The sequence below is a fragment of the Citrus sinensis genome, chromosome 4 (genome assembly GCF_022201045.2).
Source record: "Citrus sinensis cultivar Valencia sweet orange chromosome 4, DVS_A1.0, whole genome shotgun sequence".
NCBI lineage: Eukaryota > Viridiplantae > Streptophyta > Magnoliopsida > Sapindales > Rutaceae > Citrus > Citrus sinensis.
The window spans coordinates 17,514,111-17,533,322 of record NC_068559.1 but is presented as its reverse complement, the minus strand read 5'-3'; the positions used below and the strand labels follow the sequence as shown (position 1 = coordinate 17,533,322).

The following is a 19,212-nucleotide window of genomic DNA, read 5'->3' as shown; positions in this document are numbered from 1 at the left end:
TTGGTACCACACTAGCGGTCAAGCACTAACCACCCCTCGTACGGTTAGGAGTTGCACAATGGCGTTAGCAATTGGCCCCGAGAAAAGGCGTGGAAATAGATTAGGTCAGGCTTCAAGTGATATGATGGAACCATGTGAGCCGCACGATGTGACCATGACATTGACCATCAAAGGCTCAGAAACAGAAAAAAGACATCCTTGCGAACAACGAGTACAAATGATTTCAGAGAATCTTGATTCAGGTGTCAGCACAGTACCCACGCGCTAGCACGCGCGTCGCCGAGATGAAACATCAACCGTTTTTTGGGAACAAATTATAACCCAGGCCAGGACAGAGAGCTTTTGAATTATATTCAACAAATTTAACTTTTAATGAGCGACGGTATGTGTTGCGAATAAAGGTTTTTTTTTTTTAAAAAAAATTTTGAATGTGTTTATTGTCTGAGATAGCTAGGATGCATAGATTATGCCATATTCAAAAAATTCTCAGAACCATTTTTTTAAGAGATTCATAATATTTATTGCTAGATTAACCGAGACTTGAGTCATGACTTCCGTAAAACCCTTACACATTATATTCGATTCAGCCGTGTGGCCAATTGTATTTAACTATGACGTGACTTGTATCAACTGCTTTTGGCTCTTTTAATGCAATTTTGAATTTACTATTTTTTTTCAAAAAAAAAAAAAAAAAAGGCTAAGCATTTGAGTCTGAGAGGCGCGTTTTGAACAAAAGATGCGTTGGGTGTGTGAATGTGCACTAAATTGAAGAAAATGCTTGTGACACAAGACACTCGTTATCTTCTGCACATATTTGCCGCATCGAGAGAAACTGCCAGAAAGTAATTCAGTTTCGGTTTCATTTCCACCTCCAACTGCGTGACCTGACGACCTTTTCAAAGCTTAATTCAGTTGCAAGCAATTTAGTTGAATAGCCTTCCCGCTCTTTATTTACCCGTTGAAACTGAAAAAAAAGTCTTATCATTTTTCACGAGTTCTCATTTCAAAATCAAAAAGTTTCTGCCAAACATACAAACAAAATATTAAATTTGTAAGTTGCAACAATCCACTGACTGTGGCAACACTCATGTGTCGCAGAGTAATTCGATTATTCGAGTTTAACTGTTCGAAAATATATCTGATTCGTCGTGAGTTCAGATATTTAAACTATATTGTTGAAAATTTGACTTATGAAATTTCTAAATATAAGTAAATTTGTAATTATGGTGTATTTAAAAAAGAAAAATCTTAGAGTTATCAGAATGATCAGTTTTTTCTTTGACAAAATTTACCGATAATCTCCAAATGAATTGGTCTAAGAATTAATAATATCCTTTCATCATTTTTTTATTTTAATTTGCTAAACAAATGTTCATAAGACAGCAAATCAAATGTGCAGTTTTGGTAAAAAGAACAAAAGCATTCTTTCAAAAAAAAAAAAAAAAAGAACAAAAGCATCCAAAAAGAGATACCTAAATATAGAGAGCATATACCTAATGTGCACATGGGCGGATGGTACAATAATCAAATCTAAGACGTAATCAACTTCAACTGGTTCTCGTTGCCCTCTAACGATTCATATTTCTTTTGAATCTTTTAAAAACAATTTGCAGCACCCGAATAAAATTTTTGTGATTTTGAATTGGACCGAATGCAAAATTTAATCAAATTAATGAACTGTAAACATCAAGAGACTTGCTTCACAGGATCCAATTTGCCTCAAAAAATTACCAGTCAGTTGAGTGGTATTTGACCTCACTATAAATTCTTGAACGAGATGTGACATATTTTTCATATTTGAAAATGATTCAATTTGCGTTGTGTGGTCTAAATCATACCAAGATGTGACATTAACAGCCCACCTATATTGAATACCCAAACACATCCATTTCATGGGAGCTTGTGGACTAAACAGATAGGGTACCCATCCAATATATAAAATTTATTTGACAAAGAGTTAAAGATATAGTCATCCATTTTTCTGAGAGACCACAATTTCCGCGAGCAACCATATTAATGATAAGGAATGTATTTTTACTATGGTACTAATACTTGCTCTCCTATTCTTTCCGAGCTTGACTGAAGAAGAGATGCGGCTGTAAAACAAAAAAAAAATGTATTCCAATTTGGGCCGAGAACCATATATGATTTGTCAGCTTGCACACATATCTTTTTTACAATCATACTCGTGCAATAATAAAAAATATACTCCATTTCTTTAAAAGTTAAATAAAGATAGATATATTAGTAGTTAATATTTTATTTTATTTCATTCAAGACATAATGATGCATTTGAAACTAGTTTTTAAAATTGTCAAAAACACTTCCAAGTTTCAATTCTTGTAATTGCTTTGCAATGTTTTGACTGAAATGAATAAAGTACATTAAAAGTAGTTTTCAAAGATTATCATCTTATATTTTTTGTTTAAATATTATATAGCTCAATCTCACCACTCGACCTATCATTGGTTTTTATTTTCAAAAATTTGTTTGATAAATACTGAAACCCAACAAAATTCAACTAATTATAAACAAAACTTTGAAGCTTCGTCATTTGTTGATAGGATCCATCTGTTATCATTCGCTTGTGTTTAATTTTTTCTCCTCTGTATTATTTATTTCCTATAATAATAATAATAATAATAATAAGTGCAAATCTATTTTTAATCTCCCTAACTAAACCAAAGTTTGAACATTAGTGGCCAGCTAAAGAAGACAAGGAAAACACTTAGCCAAGCTCAGGGGCAAAATATATCCTATAAACTATAAATTGTAGTGGGCTCTAGTTCTTTTCCCCTTAAATTTATGATTTCCGGTTATAGGGCACATCAGTAGTTTGTTGAGAGTGCAGTAAGGTCCTCTCCTTACAAAGTTGGGCCAAGTCTGAACTAAAGTGGTCCACATCATTTGAAGGCCCAACTTGGACTCACAATCTCGTATCTAGATATCCCACCCTTGATGTTGATGGCTACCAAATTACCGAACTCAGCAGTTTCCACGAGAAAGGTTCCTTATGATCCTATTAGCACCAATATATCATCCTCTTAATTCTTAAAACCATTATTGATATTTACAATATCACCTCTTCTCTCAAATTTCATCAAACAATATTCATGACTCATCAACGGCGACCTGAAAATCTATTAAAGGCTTCCTCCAAGTCATCAGGGTTACCCATAGTTGAAAATTAATCAACTTCTCGGTAACCGAGGAATTGCTAAAGCTTCAGCTTAATTTGGGAATATAATGGTGCAAATTGGTATAGGTTGTGTTTAGAAAGAAATTAGTAACGAGAATGTCCAAGTCATGATCAAGAAATGGATGGACTCCAAAACGGCCAAACTTCAATTTTGAGATACTGTCTTTACTCTTTAGTAGAAATTAGTATCAAGCAACAAACATAATACAAACCATACTATAATCCTAAACACCCTTCGACTTAAACTTATCTTGTTGATCAGGTTTTCAGCAATTTAAGAAAATTATAAGTATATAGATATAGTACTTTCAGAGAAATACAAATGCAATTCATTTTACAGATAAGAAAGATTTGGATAACAAGTAAAGAAGTCATTGTTGAAGTGTTATTTAATTATCAAAGAATAATAGGCCTTCATTACCAAATGGGAGTGCACATACCTGGAAGTCCTGACTTAGAGATCAGGTACTTGCACTACATTGGTAGTAGTTATGTCTTCCCTTGTTGAAGATTTCTTCCGTTTCCTTTCAGAACGTGGTTCTTTTGCTTTCAAATCATTGCGAAAGGACCTTAAAGTGGCGGCCAGACGTTCATTCCTATGTGCTAAAACCAAATTGCACCAGTCTTAAAACATTCACAGAAATTAAAAAAGTTTCTAGCTAATCCAAATGTAAACATAAATATATGCCATTTCTCCCCTTCTCTCAACCCTGGCATATCTCTCTCTCTCTCTCTCTCTCTCTCACTTTTGCATAATCATGATTGCAAATATGTGCAATGGTAACAGAGCAGGGATTTTGAATATCTTGGTCAAGAGCAAGAAATGCTTAGGCTGTGTCTTCTGGTGAAATAAATGTTCATTCATAACATTCAAACACCTTGATGCTAATGGTCCTAGCAAAGTCATGACCGAGGAACACTCACCTGAAAGTATGACATCTTCCATTCTCACAGATTTACGTCCAGCATGCTGTGCAAATAGCTCAAGGTCCTTTGAAAGCTGTTCTGCATTTCAAAAGAGTATCTTCCTGATTAGTTCGGCCAGGCTTGGCTTAGCAATCTTCAAAGAGCATTAAAATGGCACGGTTGGTGCGGAAAAAAACTTCACCATCTCAAGTTTTCAAAGAAGTTGTAAAGGTTATGCATCATTGTCCAATAGTGATGCTTAATGTCACTACTTTCGTTAAGGGAGATGAAGTGCAAATGTCAAATATAAAATTTGATTGAAAGTAACTGAATTCTAAAACCAATTCAAGAAAAACACATGGTTTCTGGACTTATATGCTTAATTTATAGTAAAATCTTGCTATGTTCGATGAAGAAACAGTGGTGGAGACTCAAGCTGCTGGGTGAAACAGAACAGCTGCAAACTGTGTGAAAGAGAGAAAACACTCTTTCTTGTAGCTAGCCAAAAATTAAATGATCACTCAGTAGACTAGCTATCACATATGCAATAAGAGGTTGAGAGTAACATCTTAAATTTGGACTAGTAGGAGGTTGAGAAAACACTCTTTCATCGTTGATTGAGAAAGTTTTTCTGATATAGTTAAAGCAACATGTGATTTGCCCTTTTTCATCAACAACTCCTCTTTGAAAAACGATGGCAGCGTCCTTAACCATCAATTCGTCACAATAGTCAGTCATCTCATGATATACTTAATAAGCCCATCATATCGAGCAGTGTGTAGACTCATGGCATTTGCAATGGTAGTCCTGTTTGCCTATCAAACTTAGTAAGCTTCTTAACAATGGTTCCTAGAATGACCTTAACATCAACAAATATGGGAAACTTGTTCTCAAAGCTGTGTCAGCAATACATCTCATGATTACAACCCAAAAAAAGATTCAAACAAAAGGTTGCCAATTCCTTGTAAAAGACTTGCCCATCAAGGAGAGTTTGAGCAGAGGGTTTGGAAGCTGCCTTAGTCATTAAGGTCATATCTATATTCAGTGGCCAATTAGATGATAACGTGATTCATATCAATCTTCATAGTTAGGTTTATTGATTACGTTGATGGCATCTAAATTGATCAATCTTTAACAAATTTCGTCACAGATGCATAACCAAAATTACATTACGAAAATAAAAATAAAGTTGCATTCTAAACTTTCAAAGTAACGGCACAAATACTAAATAAATACGTTCAAAAAAAAAATTAGTTGTTCTCTAATAACCTAATTCCATTGATAGTACAGAAAAAAATTGAACGCTGTACAATCAATCTCAATTCAATAGCAATGATGATGATTATGATGCGATCTATACCTGTGTATTTGAATGCCAAATCTGAAATACAAGCTATAATCGGTTTCGATATCTCCATGCCGATTTGATTGGCTGCTTGATTAGCCAGAAAAAGAAAAAAAAATTGAAAACGCTGCATTTGATTGATATGTCTTCATATTCAAATTTATAATTTTGGAAAGGACGAAACCTTCGGCTTCGGCGATGGAGATGGTGGAGAGTCGAAATCGGTCTCTCAATATTTCGGTTACCGAAGCGTCTTCTTCGTGTTGTTGTTTTCTCTCTTCATCGATTCCGATTGTTTCTTCTTCCATTTGCAAGCTACTGGTTCTAGGGCTTCGTCAATTTGGTTATCGATATATATATATATATATATACATACCCGTACGTTGCCGTAGAAGAAAGGCGCGGGAAAGAAACGGGATTAAACGCAGCGTTTTTGGTAAATGGCTTTGAACGTTAAGCACGCCGTTACGCTGAATTATATAATTCGTTTATTAATAATCCGTATTCATTTAGAAACCTTAGCCTTGCATGAAATATGGGATAATATGATAAGTATCACAATTTAAAATTCCCATTAAATTTAAGATTACGAGCAATCGATGATTGATTGGTCAACATATTAAGTATTTTTTTTTCCTTTGGTAGAGAATCTAGTCATCAATGAGGAATTTGCCCATTTTAGGATCCTCTAAAAATTGCGTTATCGCCTTATCCAGCTTATCATGCCCCATCTGTTCACAGCTAAAAAAATGACTACCATTTCTGGCGCTTACAGTTACATATTCACAGGCATATTCAAACAACCTTGTCTATTAGGAAATTGCCCATGAAAAGATCATAATGGCCCCGTGTGTCCTCCCGCAAGAAAATATTTCCCTTCATAATAATGCATACCTTTAACTCACCATTAAAGCTATGAGTGGGAGACAGTAGTTTTTTACCTGTCAAAAGAAATGGAATTAAGAATGTCTTAAATAGTTAAATTGCCTGAAAGATTGGGTAACACTGGGCAGAATTCGCTAACACCTAAACAAGACTCCCAAAACTCTTCTGCCAGTAGTCAAGATCATTTGTGATGGCGCCAGGGTCAAATGATAAGCATGAAGATGGCAGTTCTCTGCCAAATGGGTATAACGAAGAGCAGGCAATTGGTGGTAACACTGATGACAGGGGTAAGACAGCAAGACACCCTCGATGGACTAGACAGGAAACTATTGTGCTCATACAAGGCAAGAGGGTTGTAGAGGACCGAATTCGCGGGTTTCGCACGTCAACTTCAGCCTTCAGATCGGACCAGAGTGAACCAAAGTGGGATTCGGTTGCTTCGTACTGTAAACAGTACGGTGTCAACAGACGACCAGTACAATGCCGGAAAAGATGGGGCAATCTTCTTGTAGATTTCAGGAAAATTAAAAGATGGGAGTCGCAGATGAAGGAAGAGAAACAATCTTTCTGGGTGATGAGAAATGAATCGAGGAAACAAATGAAACTGCCGGGCTATTTTGATAGAGAAGTGTATGATGTTTTAGATGGAGTCCTTGCCATGCCAGCTGTTCCATTGACGACCATGTCGGTGTCAGAGGAGGATGAGGATGATGAGGTGTTTGATAGTGACCGAAGTACTGCAGCGGGAGATGGTTTGTTCTCAGATTCTGAACCTTCTCAACGGCAGGAAATTGGCCACAATCCTGAGAAGGAAACAACTGAAAGACAGAGTCCCATCAAGAAAGTTGCAGCTCCATTGCACGTTGCAGGTAAATGAAGTGTAAAACTGAAGTTTTCATTGCACATGATTTCATGCAATCTCTCTCCTTCATTCCCTTTCCTTCCCTCATTCTTATTACTCATTCGATTAATAGATTATTCTGATGTATGCATCCTGATACAGAATTTATACGATGTTGACGAATGCCAATGGTTACTGTCAATGAAAAAGAAAATAAAGAACTTGTGGTTTGTTTTGGCTTTATAGATATATTTATCCCGCAGATACATTGAAAGAAAAGCTTGCAGGCACAACTACAGCCAATGGATCCACAACTCAGGAAAGATGGAAGCGAAGGAGATTGTCATCATGCGTTAGCAAAGAGACCAACATGGGAGATCTGTTGATCAAGGTCCTAGAGAGGAATAGTAGCATGCTAAACACCCAACTTGAAGCTCAAAACATCAACTGTCAACTTGATAGGGAGCAAAAGAAGGAGCATTCTGATAACTTGATTGCTGCTATGAACAAACTCACAGACGCTCTATTAAGAATTGGTAATAAGTTATAGGGAAAAAAGCAATATAACTCAAGGTATCTTTCTAAAACTTCCCACAACATTTCTAAGCGTGCATGAAGCATCTGATACAGTTGACATCAAATCTCACGCATGCTTTTAGAATCTTTCTCTCACACCCAAGCTCAAAAAAGAAAAAAAATGCTCCCCCATCTACAGAGGACCCCAAACCCATCTTTTCAAATATTTGATGGACTTATTATTTTGTTGCTTTATCTTTTCCATATCAACATAATTAGGATTTAAGAAGGATTAAAGTGTGGTCTAAATTTGCAAATATTAATATATTTTTATGAATCAAACATTTATAGAAGTTTAAATGTTTGGGCCACTAGTTGAAGCTCGAAACATCAACTGTCTACTTGATACGGAACAAACGAAGGAGCATTCTGATAACTTGATTGCTGCCATGAACGAACTCATAGACGGTCTATTAAGAATTGGTAATGAGTTATAGGAGAAAGCTACGTAATTCAAGAGATTCTTCTAAAATTACAACATCGCTGGGCGTACGAGAAAAACATTCTGATGGAGTTGATGACAGATCTCATGCTTGCTTTTAGAATCTTTCTCACACCCAAGCTCAAAAAAGGCTCTCCAATCTACAAAGGTCCCCAAAACCATCTTTTCCAACATTAGGTGACTGCTAACAGAGGAAGCATACTGAGAGATTTCGAAAACTGATCTATTCAAGGACTAAGTCGTTTGATGGACCTTTTTTTTTTTTTTTTGGCTTTATCTTTTCCCTATCAAAATCAATACCAAGTGATATTCTGAGTTTTCGATATTCTTTACAACAACATATACATTTCTGCTTGAAAATTTTAATGTGAGTTAAGAAAATGGTACTCAATCTCTCGTCAATGAGACTTTGAAGGTAACAGGTTGATGATATCAACGAAATTTTAGATAATCAAAATCTTGCCATTTTGCATTCATAGTTAGGCATGCCGACATCCAATTACCTTACAGATGAAGTAATATACATATACAGTGATAACACATGAGGAGAACTCAGGGGTTTACACACGAAGCACGAGAACTTTCCTAACAATTTCTAGCAACAAATAAAGTGCAATAATGTAAAATCTGAATCTAACCTCACCTCCCTCTCTATGCAGGGACAGCCTCAACAAGTCTTGCAAAGTAGAATTGAGTGGTGATTAAGCCTCTCTTTCTTATTTTCCACCCAACCTTCTGTAGCGCCCTCTCCACATCAGCTTCGGCGTGGAGATAAGCCCTCGTTGCCTTTGAAGGCCCAGGAAACAACTCGCCCACCCTCTTTAACAAATCATAATAAAATGTCTTTGGCGCAAAGCTAAGAATAAGTCGCTTTTCAGCCAATGAAGCAAGGTGAGCAATCATCCCATCTGCCTTACTTTGTGGGTAATGTATCAAAACATCTAAGCAGACTACTGTGTCGTACTTCCCATCTAAACTCTCTAGATCCTTCACTTCAAATTTCGGCATCACTGGTGCTTCCCCTCCATTGTCTGCTAACAGCTCCTCTTCTGCCTGCATAAATTTAACAAATAAGGATAAAATATCAAATGTTTTTAATTTTTAGAACAATCACATTTTCCAAGTTCCAATAATGCAACATACGACGAGTCGTTTTACCTTCTTCCTAGCTTCAGCAACCATTGCGGCCGAAATATCGCTGGCCGAGACAATCGCCCCTTGTTTCGCCAACGGAATCGCCAGACTGCCGGTCCCACACCCTGCGTCACAAACCGCAATTCCTTTCAGCGAGCCTTCGTCATTCAACATCTGCATCGTATTCTCAACGGTCTTCGAGTGACCTAACCGAATGTCAAGCTGAACTCTGTTAACGTCATCGGTCTCGCCGTAAATCTTCTTCCAACGCTGGAACCCCGAGTTGTTGAAGTACTCTCTCACGACCTCTTTGTCTCCGCCTCCGACTTCCTCGGCCTGGAGCTGGCGCCGGCGCTCGGGGTCGACGAGGGAGAGGACGGCGGCGAGTGCTGCGATTGAGCCGCCGCTGATGACGGCGATGGTGGATAGGTCGGGGACGGAGTTGGTGGTGGCGGTCGAGAGTGGGGGAATTGCAGCTACTGGTTTGCACAGAAGCGGCGTCGTTTTACTTGTTTTGCCGCGGTTCGGCGAGAGTGTAGAGGAGTTGTTGTAGAATGGAATGTGGGAAGACAGTGAAGCTGTGAATGCCATTTTATTTTATTTTTTTAAGTTTCAGTGATATTTTGTGTTTCCCGCCGGTGAGGGAGAGGGGAAGGGGAAAAGGGTAAGGTCGTTACGTGGTGACGTGGCGAGTGGGGAGTGGCTCAGTTGGTGATGTTTTTGATAATTATTGACGTTGGAGATAAGATAGATTTTCATGGGCGCTTTATTTCTGTGGGGCCTGCTTTCTTGGGCTGGACCAATAGAAGGTGAAATGCTTTCATGGGCCCTTGATTTTGTTGTTTCTGAAATGGTTTATAACTAATATTTAATTTGAAAATGTGTTGGATAGTGGATACTGTGTTTTCAGACTTCTATTGTAAAATGAAAACTGAAAAAAAAAAAAGTAAAAATCATGTTTGATTCGATTGCTTGAACGGTGAATTACAACCGAACAAACCCATTTAGTGTAACCCAGTTTTACGGATGCTGAGTCCGTACTCATTTATTTCACCCGATTCGATTTGTAGTAAATGGGTTTATATTTAGAAAATTAATTCAATTAATAAATAGGTAACTTATTAATAAAATGAATTACTTATTTACTTTTATATTTTAAACAATTTAGGTTAATAAACACGGTTAACTTCTAGCGCAATATTGTAATCGAATTAGAAAAAGACAAAATGAAACATAAATATTATATGGTACATAACATTTATCTAATATTATATATTATTTTAAGGTTAAATCAAACTAAAATTTTAGTTAAGCAAATTGATTCGTTTATAAAATAGATTAATTCTGAGTTAGCCAAATTTTGAAGAAACTCGTTTAAAATTCGACAGGAATTCAGCTCATCAACTCAATTGCTACCCTCAGTTTTCATCATTTATAATTAATTTATTGGATAATTTTAAATATCCACAAAAATCTATCTAGAAACAATATCCTAATAAGTTAGCTTGCTCATTAAGCTGTAGATAATTTTAATTTTTTTTTAAATAATTTATTGCATTATTTTTCTATTGCACGATGGTGCCAACTCATTGAGATTTATGTTGCATTGCTCTTTATTTTAATTAGTTTTAGATTATGTTTGGTATAACTTTTCAAATAGAGCGAACCAAACAAGCACTTTTTAGACGTATTGTTTTGTTTGTGTTGAGTCAAATCTGCTCCGTTTTTTTCCGTTGCAGAAAAGAGATCCCTTCCCCCCGCTTTCAAAAATGATGAATATTAAGTCCGTGGGGCTGCAGGTACTATGGATCCTCTGACTCCCAATCGGGCTTTACAAAAAAAAATATATAGTTGATTGGTTGTAAATGTAAGTTTTTATTAAAATTTATAAAATCATCTTAATAACTAAGTTTTTTAAAATTATATTATAAAATGAATCAAGTAAGATTATTAAATGGGTAAACTATATTTTAAATATTTAAAAAATCAACCTCTACTTCTAAAATCTCAAAATTTAAAATTTTACTAATAGAAGCAAAATAACTTATTTAATTTTCAAAAATTATATTAAATAAATTTAAACAACAACAAAAATTTAAAATGAACTTATGAAATAAATAAAAACTTATACTAATCAAATAAAATATACTAAACACACTTAAAATACTTCCTCATAGCATCATTAAATCGCAATATGAATGAACGAGGGAAAACTTCAAAAAGCAGATTCTAAACGATACAAAAGATTTGTTAAAGATTACAAATCTTATTGTTTTTTTTTTTTTTTTGATGAGAGCAGAATATTATTGTTAAGAGCAGAATATTATCAAATATTATTGTTTAATTATCTTATAGTCTGTCCAAGACCATAACACGTCACAGTCAACCAACAAAGCCAAAAGGTGGGGTATGAGCTTTGACCATTATTAATTGCATAACTAGGGAATAATTGGTGCAAACCCAACTTAGAAGATAAGATAACAAAAACCTGAATGTTCATATAAATTCTGAATAAATTAATTTATCGAAATACGAAATTGTTTATTTATTAGATTGTTCACGATTTTCCAAAAATAGTAGCACACATATGTGTAATAAATTCTTTAAATAAAAAATCCAAGATGGCGAATCTTTAATAAAAATGGAAGAAAATCAAATTTAGATACAACAGTAAAAGCGTGGGGTGCCACGCTATTGGCTGGCCAAGACCAAATGATAAACGATTGGTCACAGTAGAAGCGGGCAAATACTTTTTCAAACATACACGCCCTTCATTGTCTCTCCGTTTAATCTTAAAGTTGCAAGTTAATTATATTTCCTTGGATTAAATGCTAATCCTTTCATAAGATTGTAATATACCTGTAATTTAAATCTTAACTGCATGCACGTGGCTCTGTAAGACTGTAAGTCTTGATAAAGCTCACAGACACATAGTGACTCGATAACGACTCTGAATACTAAAACAACTGGGCTCACAATATTCCATTTCCATCACTCACAAAGACAAACAAGAATTATCAAGAGCTTGGCTTTCATTTTCACAGGCCAGCCATTAGAAAACAAGAAAATAAGTGATAATACTACTGACTTTGGTTCTCTCGGCTGAGTTTTTTTTTTTTTTTTTTGGTTTACTTTATCTGCTCAAATTTAAGCGTTTGTGCTAACTGGGCATCAACAGTCATCAATGGTGAATCAAGTTTGCTTAGTAGTGGTTTTTTTTTTGTCTTTATTATGCGTGGAGTCGAAGTACATGATGTATAATACCTCGGCCGGGATTGTGCCGGGGAAGATCAATGTTCATTTGGTGCCCCATTCGCATGATGATGTTGGTTGGTTGAAAACCGTGGATCAATATTATGTTGGCTCCAATAACAGCATTCAGGTTCTTCTTCTTTATATGTGCACTCACTTTTATTGAAATGAATGGTTTCTTTTTTGATGATTAATGGGATGCCTATATGCAGGTGGCTTGTGTGCAAAATGTGCTTGATTCTCTAATTCCGGCACTGGTGGCTGATAAGAACAGGAAGTTCATATATGTTGAACAGGCAATCACTCATGGCTTTTTTTTTTTGGTTTTTTAAGTTTTGATTTCCTATTGGAAATTTATGCCCACGGACTTGTTGTTTTCTCGATAAGTATAGGCATTCTTCCAGAGGTGGTGGAGAGACCAGAGTGAGGAAGTTCAGAATGTAGTGAAGCAGCTGGTCAACTCCGGTCAACTTGAGCTAATGTAACATTCTCCTATCTTTGAAGTGTTAAAATCTATATATCATAAAGAAGCTTTTCTTCTTAAAACTATGTTGCGGTAGCATCTAGCCACTGACAATGGATTACTGAAGAATGAAGATTAGTGCTTTAAAGGGAATTTTGTTTTCTGGGTTGTGATTTTCTCATTATTGGTGTGCAGAAATGGGGGTATGTGCATGCACGACGAGGCAGCCCCACATTACATTGACATGATCGATCAGACAACTCTTGGGCATCGATACATCAAAGAACAATTCAATGTGACTCCAAGAATTGGTTGGCAAATTGATCCATTTGGGCATTCTGCAGTGCAGGCTTACCTGTTGAGCGCTGAGGTATTATATGCGATCTCTTTAACTCCCTCACTAGTCCACATGCTTTATGCAACAAATTGGTGAACACAAAAGCTTCCTTATTGGCCTAGGTTGGATTCGACTTTCTTTTCTTTGCGAGAATTGATTATCAAGACAGAGCTAAAAGGATAAACGAAAAGACTCTGGAGGTTGTCTGGCGTGCCTCTAAGAGTCTCGGTTCATCTGCTCAGGTGAGTTACTTAAGCCATTCACATGGTTGTTTTCGTTAATTTAACCAAACTGGTCCATGTGCTAATGTTATGTATGTGTGTTTTAATTTCTTTTGCAGATAATGACTGGTATATCCCCTAAGAATTATGAACCTCCATCGGACAATTTCTACTTTGAAGTTGGCGATACTTCGCCTATTGTGCAGGTAATCTCTATGACAAGCATTGACATATCTACACAAATATATATGTAAAATTCTGACTTTTTGTTTTTGACTTGAAGGATGACATGAATTTGTTTGACTACAATGTCCCTGAGCGCGTTAATGACTTTGTGTCTGCTGCAATAGCACAAGTAAGTTAGCTGTTTTCACACACTAAGCTTGTCAATATGTTGCACTTCTGTGACACACATGCATTGGCTTTAACTGGCAGATATGCAGTGCTGCTATCTCAATTGATATCAAATACATATTTTAATTCTTTACCAGTGACAATTGCTTTATGTAATGATTTTCAGTGGATGCAATAGCAGCAGTTCAATTTTATCAAAGATCATTAATTTTCTCCCTCTCTTTTTTTTGTTAGGCAAATATAACTCGAACAAATCATATCATGTGGACTATGGGGACGGACTTCAAGTATCAATATGCACACACATGGTTCCGGCAGATGGACAAATTTATCCATTATGTTAATCAGGTTAGTACATCCATAATGATTGTAATGCATTACCAAGTTATCTAGGACTAGTGATTGTAATGCATTACCAAGTTATCTAGGACTTGGCTTCCCAAACACTTCTTTTCTGTGTTCAATGGAAGTGCTGGTTTTGAATGTATCTAGGATGGGCGTGTCAATGCTCTGTACTCGACCCCATCGATGTACATTGACGCAAAATATGCAGCAAATGAGTCCTGGCCATTGAAGACCGATGACTTTTTTCCGTGAGTAATACTTAATTTAACTACTCATAGCCATTCACCATTTGTTGTTTGATCTGTGTGTATACATATGCATGCATTCATCAGATATGCAGACCGTGAAAATGCTTATTGGACAGGATATTTTACAAGTAGGCCAGCTCTCAAAGGCTATGTCAGAACAATGAGTGCCTACTACCTTGTAAGACTGATTTGTCTTCTAAATTGTTTCATCATAAAAGAAAAAAAAGATAGATGCATGATGCTCCTTTTGTTAAATAAATAAACAGGCAGCAAGGCAATTGGAGTTCTTCAAGGGAAGGAATGAAGTTGGTCTCAGCACTGACTCTTTGGCTGATGCCTTAGCACTTGTGCAACATCATGATGCAGTGAGTGGTACAGAGAAGCAGCATGTAGCTGATGATTATGCGAAACGATTGTCAATTGGCTACACTGAGGTTGAGGCTTCACCTTCTTTAGCATTCTTGTATTATTTCTCTTCACCATGCTAAAACTGTAATGTTTCTTGATAACTTTTCTTGCAGGCTGAAAAGGTTGTTGCAGCATCACTTGCATGCCTAACAGAGTTTTCAAAGAATGGTTGTGTCAACCCAATTACTAATTTTCAACAGGCAAATTTACTTTCACTGGCTGCTGTTTTTACTCTGCGTGTAGAATTATAAACTTATTATAAAATGTATGTAATTATGTACGCACTAACTCAAGACTCTTGAAATAACTTTTGTGATGCGGATAATTGTGTGCTTCAAAATTGCCATGACATAAAGCACATTGCAAGACATGCTAATTTAAATAATGCATAATGTAGCATGCATTTCTTTAAAGCAATTCTTAGGCCCCAGGTTTTAAAATTAAGAATGCTGATCGCTTTTCCTCCTCCTCTTTTTGCTGTTTCAGTGTCCACTTCTGAATATAAGCTATTGTCCTCCATCAGAAGTTGATCTGTCTAGTGGGAAGAGCCTGGTAAGTAAGAACACTTGAATATTTTTATCCGATTTATTTAGAAAGGATTATTATCTTACTCCAATTGCTGTGGATGAAATCTTAAGGTAATTTGTTCTGCAGGTTGTTGTTGTATATAATCCCCTAGGCTGGAAACGAGAGGATATAATAAGAATTCCTGTGAGTGATTTCACTATGCTTTATCTTAGGTTTTAGCCAGTAAGAGTTTGAAAGTATTTTCTTCCGACTTTTTCTTTTTGTCTTCAACCTCTTTACTTATCATCTCAACTTATTTAATCTCCCTGCAGGTTATTAATGAGAATGTCACTGTTAAGGATTCCAAAGGAAAAGTAATTGAATCTCAGCTTCTGCCTCTTCTGAAAGACTCTATGAGCTTAAGAAACAGCTATTCTACAGCTTATTTGGGAAAATCCACGAATGTGACCCCAAGTTATTGGCTTGCATTTTCAGCATCTGTACCACCTCTTGGTTTCAACACTTACATCATCTCAAGTGCCAAACAAGCAGGTTATGAATGTGATTGCTGTAGTGTGTAACACGTGACATAGACAGAGTATAAGGTTTCTAACAGTTTGTTAACCTTCAATTTGGAATTGCAGCTTCTCATTCAGGGATGAGAACTGTTTACAAGTCACAAATCCGTCAAAATGATACCATAGAAGTCGGTCCAGGAAACCTGAAACTTTTATATTCTGGAAAAAGAGCAAAACTTACGCAGTACATCAATAGTAAAACTTTGGTATGTATTTGTTTGGAAATTGACTCTCCCTTTCAAATTGTATATTTACATATTTCTCTAATTTTCATATGTAATTTGAATCATTTCACAATTGAAGGTTAACAAACTGCTAGAGCAATCATATATCTATTATCGTGGAGACGATGGAAGTAAAGATCTTCAGGTAACTATATATAACTACTCCATCCTTATTCTAGTTTCCTGATGGGTGATGATATCTTAAAACTTTGCAAACAAATGTGTTAACTGAATTGTTGAAGCCCTCTGGAGCATACATTTTTCGTCCAAATGGTACATATCCTATCGAACCTGAAGGGCAGGTACTCAGACTCTTTTTAAGAAATTAAAAAATGAACAATTTATATGTAATGAATGAAAAACTAAGGAGCTGCCAGTAATTTCAGCTCTCTTTCACCATTTTGCGGGGACCATTGTTGGATGAAGTGCATCAGAGGATCAATCCTTGGATATATCAGGTGAATGAACTCGCCAGAAGGAGCATTAATCTTTATTTATTTTCTAATATTCGATGCAGCGTCAAATCATTCACTAAATGGTGGGTATTTACTTAATGCATGCATAAACAGGTCACTAGGGTGTACAAGGGAAAAGATCATGCTGAAATTGAGTTTACTGTAAGTGTACTGCACTACTACTTAGTATAATCAAGAGTAGACGATTCATATTGGAGACTTGTATCAACAAATTTTTTTTATCAACTTCAGGTTGGACCTATACCTATTGATGATGGGATTGGGAAAGAGGTTGTGACTCAGATTACGTCAAATGTGATTAGCAACAAGACATTCTATACAGATTCCAGTGGTCGTGATTTTATTGAAAGGGTATGTTACCAGCTCACATTGATTACTAACACATGGTTGGAGGGTTTATGAATAGCACCTTGGAATCTGGAATCTTTCTATGTTCTAGAATCAATCAATATTCAAATCTGTGATCGTGCATAAAGTTAAAATATTCACTTCTTGCAGATTCGAGACTACAGAAAAGATTGGAACCTGGAGGTGAATCAACCTATTGCCGGAAATTATTACCCAGTAAGTTTATCTTATATGTGTAACCACTTCATTTTATTGTCTCATAATGCTCTGGATATCTTCCATGGACAACAAATTCATAAAATATAAGTGTATGCTAAAATGCTAGGTCCCTACAAAAGATTGTGTGCTCATGACTGGATGACCAATACAGATGTAAAAGATTTAAGATTAATCTCTTTGTGCATAACTTATGAAGTTTGCTCTTTTGCTCCTTTCAGGTTAATCTAGGAATTTACATGAAAGATAATAGTTCAGAGCTCTCAATCTTGGTTGATCGATCAGTGGGGGGATCAAGTATTGCTGATGGTCAATTGGAACTGATGCTTCACAGGTTTGTTCTCCATACCCATAGTACCCATAGCATTGTTATACCTATATCATTGATTGTTACAAACATGTTAAATGGGATCCTTCTATGAGCAGGAGGTTGGTTGCAGATGACAACAGAGGAGTTTCTGAGGCATTGAATGAAACAGTTTGTGTCTTTGACAAATGTGAAGGACTAACTGTAAGCCCACTCTGACTGATTTATATAACTATTTCACTGATACAAAAGTTGTCACCTGTGTTTCGCCTACTTAATGTACATCTTACAGATTATCGGAAAGTACTATCTCAGAATAGATCCTGTAGGCGAGGCTGCTAAGTGGCGCCGATCATTTGGGCAAGAGATATATTCTCCCTTCCTATTAGCCTTCACAGAGCAGGTGAAAAGCAAGAAATTTGGAGTATTCTAGCTAACATATAAAGTGATCTATTTCTTACTCATAAAGTTGGTCATAATATTTCCAGGATGGAGATCATTGGGCAAATTCTCATTTAGCAACCTACTCAGCGATGGATACCACTTATGTTTTACCTGATAATGTTGCACTGATAACCCTACAGGTTTTATGTCACATTGCTTATTTTCTGTCTCTTATAGACTACTTGAAATAAAGTATGTGCCCACGTATTAATGATTTAATGAGTTCAAATTTATCACTTTGCCCCAAATTCTGCAGGAGCTGGATTCTGGAAAGATTCTCCTTCGATTGGCACACTTATATGAGGTAGTTAGTTATTTGATTATTCCAACCTCCAATTATAAAATCTATTATAGTCTTAGAAAGAAAACATTTTCATATTCCTTTTGGTGCCTTGTAATGCAAGATTGAAGAGGACACAGATCTATCAGTTATGTCAAGTGTAGAACTGAAAAAGGTTTTCCCAAAGAAGAAGGTAGAATCAGATCACTACACAAACAAAACTCATTTGTTACTAGTAGCATTAAGTAATGAATTATCATTAATGATGTTTTCTGTTTCATTACTCTTAGATTAGCAAAGTAACAGAGATGAACCTATCGGCTAATCAAGAAAGAGCTGTGATGGAGAAGAAGAGGCTAGTGTGGAGAGTTGAAGGCTCTTCCAAAGAACAACCAACGGCTGTAAGAGGATCACCTGTTGATCCAGCAAAATTGGTTGTTGAACTTGCTCCAATGGAAATCCGCACCTTCGTTATCGAATTTTATTCTAAAAGGTATGAAATGCTTTATGAACTTATAAGTATTCGCGAATGTGATTTATTACTTATAGGTTTCCTCCTTTTGTAGGTAACTTATAGGGGGAGTTTCTCAGATGCTTTATACCGGCGGAGTAACTTGCGTCGGAAGGCAACTTTTTCGCTACCGTAATGTCTGTCATTAGCTGTCTAAAATAAGTAACTAGTTTAGGCTTCTCATAGAGCTCTGCCTAGGCGAATTGTTGTAATGATCAATAATATATTGTCAATTGTCTCTACACTCTCATGTTTGCGATTCATGAAAGAATTAAATAGACAAAGAATGGAAACAACAATAATATGAGAAAAAAAGCTGTCCTAAAGAATAAGAAAATATTAAGTTTAATAACAAGCTTTGCTAG

The 19,212-nt window shown here is 36.1% G+C and overlaps 4 protein-coding genes across 7 annotated transcripts; 2 read left to right on the top strand and 2 right to left on the bottom strand.

Annotated features, from left to right (window-relative positions):
• Positions 1-691: 691 nt before the first annotated feature.
• LOC102627384 (protein MHF1 homolog) lies at positions 692-5,896 on the bottom strand. Of its 3 annotated transcripts, none has more exons than XM_025100602.2 (5): positions 5,635-5,896; positions 5,466-5,537; positions 4,124-4,204; positions 3,640-3,802; positions 692-964 (listed from the first exon to the last, which is right to left on the bottom strand). In XM_025100602.2, the coding sequence occupies exons 1-4, from the start codon at positions 5,756-5,758 to the stop codon at positions 3,654-3,656; spliced, it is 426 nt and encodes a 141-aa protein (XP_024956370.1). In that variant the 5' UTR covers positions 5,759-5,896; the 3' UTR covers positions 692-964; positions 3,640-3,653. The 3 variants fall into 3 exon arrangements, with proteins under 3 accessions (XP_024956370.1, XP_006485095.1, XP_015387760.1); XM_006485032.4 differs by lacking the exon at positions 692-964 and adding an exon at positions 1,846-2,096; XM_015532274.3 differs by lacking the exon at positions 692-964 and having other exon boundaries at positions 3,473-3,802.
• A 126-nt stretch (positions 5,897-6,022) lies between these two features.
• LOC102629600 (trihelix transcription factor ASR3-like) lies at positions 6,023-7,726 on the top strand. The gene is made up of 2 exons (XM_025101431.2): positions 6,023-7,204; positions 7,440-7,726. Exons 1-2 carry the CDS (start codon positions 6,526-6,528, stop codon positions 7,724-7,726), a joined length of 966 nt encoding a protein of 321 aa, XP_024957199.2. The 5' UTR covers positions 6,023-6,525.
• A 916-nt stretch (positions 7,727-8,642) lies between these two features.
• On the bottom strand, positions 8,643-10,037 carry LOC102629883 (magnesium protoporphyrin IX methyltransferase, chloroplastic). Its single transcript, XM_006485110.3, has 2 exons — positions 9,353-10,037; positions 8,643-9,247 (listed from the first exon to the last, which is right to left on the bottom strand). The coding sequence occupies exons 1-2, from the start codon at positions 9,917-9,919 to the stop codon at positions 8,846-8,848; spliced, it is 969 nt and encodes a 322-aa protein (XP_006485173.2). The 5' UTR covers positions 9,920-10,037; the 3' UTR covers positions 8,643-8,845.
• A 2,275-nt stretch (positions 10,038-12,312) lies between these two features.
• LOC102627684 (probable alpha-mannosidase At5g13980) lies at positions 12,313-19,089 on the top strand. 2 transcript variants are annotated; one of them, XM_015532296.3, is made up of 30 exons: positions 12,314-12,710; positions 12,793-12,876; positions 12,973-13,061; positions 13,239-13,413; positions 13,503-13,622; positions 13,721-13,807; positions 13,885-13,956; positions 14,190-14,303; positions 14,448-14,548; positions 14,633-14,726; positions 14,815-14,982; positions 15,070-15,156; positions 15,443-15,508; positions 15,611-15,667; positions 15,796-16,015; positions 16,108-16,247; positions 16,345-16,410; positions 16,508-16,567; positions 16,652-16,723; positions 16,835-16,882; positions 16,973-17,092; positions 17,240-17,305; positions 17,527-17,639; positions 17,732-17,816; positions 17,905-18,015; positions 18,101-18,196; positions 18,313-18,360; positions 18,461-18,529; positions 18,627-18,829; positions 18,903-19,089. In XM_015532296.3, exons 1-30 carry the CDS (start codon positions 12,513-12,515, stop codon positions 18,904-18,906), a joined length of 3,033 nt encoding a protein of 1,010 aa, XP_015387782.1. In that variant the 5' UTR covers positions 12,314-12,512; the 3' UTR covers positions 18,907-19,089. The 2 variants fall into 2 exon arrangements, with proteins under 2 accessions (XP_006485097.1, XP_015387782.1); XM_006485034.4 differs by lacking the exon at positions 16,508-16,567 and having other exon boundaries at positions 12,313-12,710.
• Positions 19,090-19,212: the final 123 nt, after the last annotated feature.